The 8,586-nt window shown below is 36.4% G+C and overlaps 1 protein-coding gene across 1 annotated transcript in view; it reads right to left on the minus strand.

Annotated features, from left to right (window-relative positions):
• Positions 1 to 8,465, minus strand: part of LONP2 (lon peptidase 2, peroxisomal) — a gene marked incomplete at its 3' end in the record, with an annotated part of 30,237 nt that extends 21,772 nt beyond the window's left edge. The window contains 7 exon segments of the mRNA XM_008936127.1: positions 992 to 1,250; positions 3,266 to 3,360; positions 4,035 to 4,198; positions 5,075 to 5,197; positions 6,378 to 6,509; positions 7,499 to 7,767; positions 8,396 to 8,465. Coding sequence (XP_008934375.1) covers positions 992 to 1,250; positions 3,266 to 3,360; positions 4,035 to 4,198; positions 5,075 to 5,197; positions 6,378 to 6,509; positions 7,499 to 7,767; positions 8,396 to 8,465 — 1,112 coding nt within the window.
• Between the last annotated feature and the right edge of the window lie 121 nt (positions 8,466 to 8,586).

The raw sequence follows: 8,586 nt of genomic DNA on the forward strand, positions 1-8,586 counted from the left end.
GAAGAAAGAATAACAATGTATTTTGATGCTTCAAAGTAGCGGTATAGCCATTGGACAAAATTAACTGCTATGTGGCATCAAAGAAATAACCGATAGCTTTCATTCATAACATTCTACCTACTGTTGCAAGGAGGTATTTTATTCAGTAACACATCTTGAAAAAAAGGAAAAACCCCACACAGTTTTACAGCTCTTTAGAATGTTAACAAAGTCATTATTCCGCATTTCCTACACAGCATGCAATAAATATAAAGTGTGTTTAATGGAACCAGAAAAGCTGTACTGATGTGTGTGGCAATCCCTTCTCTACCTTACACATTCATTATGCTTCCAGTTGCAGGATGGGAAATGGACCATTATAAAGAAAAGGTTATGATACAGGAAGAGATGCAGGAGCAAAAGAAAAAAAGGTCCTAAGGGAAGTCACTCAAAAAATCTCCTTAGAAATCTTCCAGTTTGGGAGTCCTTATATAAACTACTTTTTGAAATGGGAAAATAGCACACTAACAAGTTTGAGATAGTAAGTAGCTCACTTGCTATCCTCTTGCAACTTTTAAGTATCACCCAGTTTATCCTCCTGTTTTAGCAACAACCATGGTTACAAGCTATTCATAGGCTTTTCGTATAACTGTATCTTTACATCCTAAAATGTACAAAAATCAGCACAAAGATTTATGAATTTACAATAGACTTTCTAGTGAATTTTAATTCAAAGTGCCAAAATGACTGACGGTGAAATTCCATTTTCCTGTATGACAGTAAAAGGCAGCAGCAGAAGGAAAGAATAAAGGCTGTATCTCAACTCCCAACATTCATAACCATTACCAAAACTCTCTCCTGCATAATGCCATTGAATACCAAGAAATATCAATGAGTAACTAACACTGTTTGAAATAAGCAAAATTTCTCTTATTAGCTAAACAATGAAAATAATACATTCTGTAAAAAAAAAAATTAAATAATTGCAATTACGAAAGGAAGTAGCAGTTACCTGTGGCCTCGAATATCAGACTGATCACAGACTCCTCCTAAAGCAATTCTGTGGAACTCTCGACCCAAGGTCTTTGCAATTGATCTTCCAACACTAGTTTTACCAACTCCTGGGGGCCCCACAAAACAAAGAATGGGTCCCTTGAGCTTATTTTTAAGCTGTCGGACAGCTAAGTACTCCAAAACTCTCTTCTTCAACTTCTCCATAGCATAATGATCATTATCCAAAAGAATTCGAGCTGCACGAATTTCGAGGCGATCTATCAATCATCGACAACAGAAAAGGTATCAGCACCTTCACATTTAAAAATGGCAACAATTCATTCTACACTACAATAGAAACAGTCTCAAACATGTTCATCAATGCAATCCCCCGACACGCTCAAGTATCGCACAATGTTTTCCAACAACAAAGTTATTATAGTTCTCCATTAATAAGGAAATTAGACACAAGCTAGACTGGTCACAGTACCAGTAATGAAATTTTTAAAAACTCACCTTTTCACTGCATCACAGATTGAAATAACTTTCAAATGAATTAATTTACTGTCTATTCTAGAACAGCTGTTCAGTGATAAGCAAATTTTTAAGTGTTTGATTTCTTACAGAAGGGTAAGCATGATCCCGTAAGGTCTTCTCAAAAGACATGTTCATCCCTGCGTCTTCATCACATACTTATGATGAGTCTGTAACTACCTCACAAACAGAGCACAAGCCAAACTTATTGGCTTGAAGGGTAGGCTTTCCTTGCTATGAAACAAAATGATTTGGCACTCCAAAAAACACTGATGCGATACTAGGACTGGAAGAATTAGTTGTCTGCAATTACCATAATTTGAGATAAATGGGCAGGCCTCACCAATGGACATTAACCAACGCTTTAAACAGAACAGGAATTTCTAGCACAAAGCAGCTGTTCTCTTTGCTCTGCAACTTAGAGTAGCCAGGAAGCAGTGAAGTCTATTGGTAAACTCTGCATGCACCCACTCTTCAAATCCTATGGGTTGCAGATGCAGACCCTTCATCCCAGCAAGCGTGCTTATTTCACACGCAGACAATCACCCTTACATTCTCATCAACTGTGTAAGTCTTTGTAACAAACCATGGAATTAAAAAATTCACTGATTACCAACATCTTCTACTGGACTTTCTATTTTGTAGTCACATATATTTTTATTAGCTGTAGTGACAAACTTTACAACTTCGCTTAAAGAGGAAACATCAAACGACATGTAACATGGTATCATTTTACAAGATTAAAAACCAACTTTCACAAAAAAATTATTCAGCTAGAACATGAATGTCAACGAATACTTTACTCATTTGGGGATTCTTTGGATAACAACAGAGATCTACAAAGATCTGTAGGCAGATCTTTTTGCAGTTTAATGACTAAAGAAAATATTTACAAGATTTGTAAATGTCCGAGGCTCTAGTTCAAAATGGCCAAAATTCATCACCATGCACACTAAGAAGGCAAATGATAAGCAGACATTTCTGCTGCTGTGGTATGTTAAGTTTCTTTTTAAAATCAGATTGTTAAAAATCTTGTTCAAAACTCTCATTCTTCAGGAGCTGCTAGCTGCTCTTCTCCAGCAGTATACCTTCTGGAACGCAATTTTGCCCAGTTGATCTACTTGTGTTGGTTCATAGGAAAGGTCATATTTGGTTCTCCTCTCTTTCCTCACATTTTTGCATGCCGTTCCACATTAACAGTATCACTCTCTACTCACAACTTCTGAAAACTATGGTAAAAAGCTGACATGGTACTCAGTTTTTTTATTGTACCTGATGTTGTAATTACTGAAATTAATTACAACTGTGCTGTTTCATCCTTTTGTACCTTGCCAAATTTCATAGATTAACTTAGGACACACCAGATCTTTCTTCAGGAAGATTAATGCTATAGAAATGTACGAAAGCTTTTTTGTCCGACATATAAAAAGTAATTAGATGCTCATTTCTTCATTATTTTAGATACATGCTAGCACAGAATGTAAGTAATAACACCTCAGTTTTCCTGTGGAGATATTCCTAGTACTTCTAAAATTCACATTCTTAGATGTACAGGTGAGTTACACAGGCTATTCAGTACACATATTTTACTTTAAGCCAGGTAGACTATAAGACTTCAGTAGCGTATTAATGACATCTTTACGACCACACAATGAGACAAACATTTGCATGAGAGAACTAAGTACACAGTGTTTACATGATGGTTACATGTCCTAAAATGTCTGTGTAAGAGACAATTAACAATAACAGATGAGTTTACCTTTTGTACTCTTGTTCCATGGCAATTCTACCATCAGTTCCAAATAATTTCTTGTCAAAGCATATTCTGGCATTGACTGAGGCATCTTCTTTAATCTGGAAATATATGCTCAGAATTCATAAGGCTAACCAGGAATTAATTGCAAAGCAACTTTCCTGCATCCTGAGACACATATTTAGCAAACTCTTACTTTCTGACAACCATAATACTAAAAAAAGCAAGTACCTACCCAATCAATTATGAGACCTTCTTTGCACAATGTTAGGTTATTTATAGGATACAAACAGAAATGAAAATGCATACACCCTGCATACACCACTGTATACACAACCTCACTGAAAAAGAGGTTGCTAAATATCCTATCACCAGGGATAGCAGTTATCCTCTCAAAGGAAAACAGAAGGAAAAAAGACTCAATAACTAGGTCAGTTTATTCATTAATTATCAACAACTGTGGCAGTGTTTAGCTTTTTTTTTTGAGCTTCATAACATAGAGGAATTGAGCTTACAGTCTAACGTTGTATTAATGTAGAACTTTGTGCAACTTTATGAAATATGAAGACTTCATATTTCTTTGTCATCACCTTTTGTGTTCCAGAAAGATGAAATGATGAAATTTTTAAGGAAAAAAAAAAATCACACCACTAAATTAAAAAATATCATTTCCAAAACACAGCCAAGACAAACATATCATCAAAGAAGAAAAGGTTAATGCAAGATTTGTTTTAAAAAATGAAATATAAGAAGAAACTACCTGAAAATCTCCTACCTCTTTATTTCCTTAAGACAAACTTTAAGAGCTTGCTCCGACATACTGGATGTTCTAATCTTTTTTTCCAGCATGACGACATCATCATGATCTTCTTCCTCCTCCTCATCTTCTGTAGTGCTTGGAATGTGATTGATTCTTCTGTTAGGACGAATAGCTACAACCTATGAAATGGAAAACAGAGCCAGAGAATAGTAGCGGGTTTTATCTATAAAATAAGGTGTGTACTTTGGCTTTGAACTGAAACTCTAACAAAACCATGCACCATGCTGGGCAAGCCTCCTTCATAAACAAATTCTGAAGATTTTAATATAATAAATAACTTCACAAAGTGTTACTGGTACTTCTTTAAAAAGTTACAGTTCTCATTTTATTGTATGTATTTCTTAAGTGCATTTATCATATACCCTAAACTAGCAGACAACAGAAAACAAAACTGAAAACAAAACAGAAAAACTGTGATTTTTCTGGGCACTGCAGCCCACCACATTAAGCAGAACAAGCCTAACCTTTACAAAACAGGTAAGTCTTCTCTCTTACCTTTTCCATTTCTCAGTTACTTCAAAACTATTACTAAACTGTGCAATTACAGTTAGATGCAGCAAAAGCATAAGCTGCACTAGTATAACAAACTACATTTTACAACTAAACCATTTTATTTAACCACTGTATTTCAAGAGCTATCATTCACCTTCAATGTAATTAGTAAAAGGTACACATTTCACTGCACAGGCCAAAACTCATTGTGTGCACACCATGCAAGTAAACTGGGCATCAGATGACTCTTCAAAGGAACCTTAGCATTTATGCAATAACAGAAAGTACTCCGACTGAAAATAAATAAAACCTAGGTAGTTTTAAAATAGGTATCTTAAATTGCCAAAGGTGCCATCTCCGCAGCTCCAGACTGCCCATGAAACATTATGGCCATCGATTAAATTTTACACAGATTAAAATCACTCATGCTGATTAGCCTGTTTGAAAGTGCATCTTGATACTTATCTAGGATCCTTAAGTATCCTACATTTAAAGGTCCATACCCTTTTATCATCATCCTGTTTGGGCTTTCTTGTTTTCTGAAGCAGCTTCAGGCCTTCAATTTGTCTGACAAGCAATGGTATAGTCATCTTGAATCGTTCTTCCAGCCTAACAGCATCTAAAATCTAAGAGCAAGGAGTTTTAAGTAGCCAACAAGTTCACACTGATGGATCATCATTTTGTACACAGAGGGTACAGTTACTGCCTTTTGACCAGAATTAGAAAATAGATGGTTTATGAAAAAAGGTAGGAAGAAAAGCAATGAGCTGTACCAAATGTCTATCAGCATTCTATTTTTCCACTGCTGAGCCTCAGGAGAGAGCTAGCCCTTGAAGAACGTTATAGCGTGGTCTCCTTGGTCAACTCAGAAAAAAAAAATTACCTTGTGCCTAAAGTTTTTGTTTGTTTGGGTTTGGTTTGGTTTGTCTTTTTTAAATTTTATACATTATTTCACTTCCTCGTTTAATGAAGTTGATATGTGGAAATGGGTAGAATCTGGCTCTCCTGTGTTTCCACAGATTCCAATGGCCACTCTTTTCTTTAGCACTTCTAATAATAAAAAATAAAGGACATGCCAAATTTAATGACTAGTGTAGCCTTCCTCCAGGCAGGATATTCAGCTATAGTACACATCTTCAGTTTCATATTACTGTAAAAATACCTATTTTTTGTGCTTTGAAAGAACCTAACTTACACTTCCAATTCAAAGTTGAACATGCAGCATTGACAATGACAAAAGGAACAAAAAAAAACTTCCGAAAAGAGCAAGCAAATAGAGAAATCACACTAGTAAGCATGGAGTCATAAGCATAATTTCTGCAGTTATTTTGACACACTGTGAATTTAATCAGTATCTCAGCATTTAAAAACTCCACACTTTAAGAATGTTTTAAAAGGATTTTTAAAAAATTATTCTGAAGATGTTGGTATTAACGGATGCACAGTGATCTGTCAACTCTTGACAAGCAAGCATGACTTTAACACAATTTGAAGAAAGGTTCACCATCTTTACTATGGGAAGAAGTCTACACTGTATTTATTGTTTAATAAAATGAACTGCTTCCAACGCTAGCTAGATTAATTTACCTATTAGGTGAATTCTAACACAGATTTATAAACATTTTCAACAACAGCACAGAAACTTGTACAAGTATTCTTGTTCAGTCGTAATAGAAATTATCTTCTGGTGTAACATTATCACTGTACAGTCTCAAGTTTAAGCAATTCCAAAATTATCTGAAAGTGATTAACTATTAAAAAAAAGCAAACACCTATCTCCTCCTAAGAAGTTTAAGAACATAATACCTGAAGCTTCTCTTGGTTGGATGTACGGATGATAGAAGTCAGTATATCTGGCAAAGCTTCTCTAGGCAGATTGTCCAAAAGCCGTCTCAGCTTTGCAACTGCAGGGACAGACATATCCAGCATCTCGACCAGCTGTAACGAACACACAGTGAACAGTGTCCATAGCTGCTGTTATTTCTTTTTAAATTATTCGAGCACCAAACCTAAAAATTATTTCAACTTTCAGTGTGAAATTCGTCTAGGTATTTTGTCAAAAAGCTACTTAAATAAATGTTTTAAAATTTCACAGAAGTGGCACTAATTCAGCATAGGGCAATCAAGACTTAGAGCTTTCCACTTGTTTAAAAAATTAAACAATATCACCATTGTTTGCAGAGCTTTTTTCAAAGCCTGCATCTCTAATTTCCCCCCCGCACCCCTATTAAAAACTTGCCCAGTTATCTTAACACAATGATGACTCTTTCTGTACATCCTTTAAATTCAAATTCATTATAGTGGGGTATAGCTTTTTATAATTAAGGCTACAGAGGTTTTTTTTTCCCCCTTTAATAATTAATTTCTTTTAAAAAAAAAAATTACAAAAAACCAATCAAGTGTATAAATTTTTATATGCATGTATATAACCCTGGGAAAAAAAAAAAAGTATCCCTTTTACTAGAGCGTATTTACAGTATTAGAAAAAAGTTCTTTAATGTAAGGGTGATAGAATGGGAATGGGCTGCCCACAGAGGTTGTGGAGGCCCCACTTTTGGAATCACTCAAGGTAAGGCTTGATGGGGCTCCAAGCAACCTGACCTAGGTAGAGATGTCCCTACTTGTGTAGGGAGGTTGGACCAGATGACATCTAGAGATCCCTTCCAGCCAAAAACATTCTATGATTCTATTGCTATATATGAAATAATATCAAGCTTATTGTAGCACTAACAGACCCAGATAGATTCATCCTCTAATGAGCTGCATAGACACCCTGGAACTCCACACAGAAACCTTAAGCCATAACAAAAATATTTATTTTGTAGCAGACATACTGCAACTCTACTGGGCACCAAAAAAAAACCCCAACCCAACACAGAAAGAGCAGACAGGAAACAACCAGGATACATAAGACTAAAACAATCTACCTGCACTGCGTATTTGTAGAATTGTTCTGACAACTCTCCAAGTTCCTCCTCAGATTTATGCTGATTAGTAAACTGCTCAAGTCGATCTAACTGTTCAACTTCAGCTACAGGATACGGCTTCTCTTTGAGCAGCTGCAGGATCTGGAATCGGCAGAGGCCCGTAACAAGCAACGTGTAATGTGGCTTGGGCCAGTTGCTACCAACCACCTGAACCGCCAAGGCAGCAGTGCCAATCCTAAAAACAGATCAAATTTTTGTATTATTTGTCACTTTCCACTGAATATTTTGTGTTTACCTTATCAAGAAGCAAGTGAACTATAGCTTGCAAGAACCTTGTAGGTCTTAGTTCCTTATCATGAAAAGCAACCAAATTATACTATTTCTTTTGTAACACAGATAACAAAACCAAACCCTAAAACGTGAAAATGAATGAGCTAACTGAAAAACTAAAATAACACAATATAGTCGCTTGACTTAGAAATGTATGCAATTTTTTTTTCCACAAATAATTTAAGGGATCTTGCTGCAGACAGGAACATTGACATTTCTGCTCTAAGTATACTATATGCATGGGAAAATTGAGCGTTTGCAATTTACAGTTATCCAATGCAGTTGTCTGCCTCGTTCTGAAAAAAATGTTTTAGATCAGATTTAAGCAGATTTAAAACAAGTTATTTTCTTGCAAAACCTTATTAAATTCACTGACGTGATGAAGTTTTGCAAGTAAGCGTGTTAGTTTTACTCACACTTTACCCCACCGAAATACAATTCGTTTTCGTTTTATGTGAAGTAGGTGACTGTCCATGCTATTTATTAGGTGAAAAATGTTATCGTTAATAATTGTGACAGCCTTACTGCTCCTGGCCCACGTTCTTTGATCCTATTTTTCTCTTCCACCTTCGTCTCCTTTTTCACACTTTTCTCGCAGACGCCAGTCGGACAGTGCCCGACACCGCGATCCCCCCATCGGACGCTCGCCCGGCGCAGCGAGACGAGTTTCTCGGACGGGACAAGCGCTTCGCACGCGGCGGCGGCGCGGCAAAGTCTCGCCCGACCCCGCGGCAAGGCCAGCCCTGCTCCCGGCGATC

This window comes from Merops nubicus, unplaced genomic scaffold (assembly GCF_000691845.1).
Source record: "Merops nubicus isolate BGI_N331 unplaced genomic scaffold, ASM69184v1 scaffold11552, whole genome shotgun sequence".
NCBI lineage: Eukaryota > Metazoa > Chordata > Aves > Coraciiformes > Meropidae > Merops > Merops nubicus.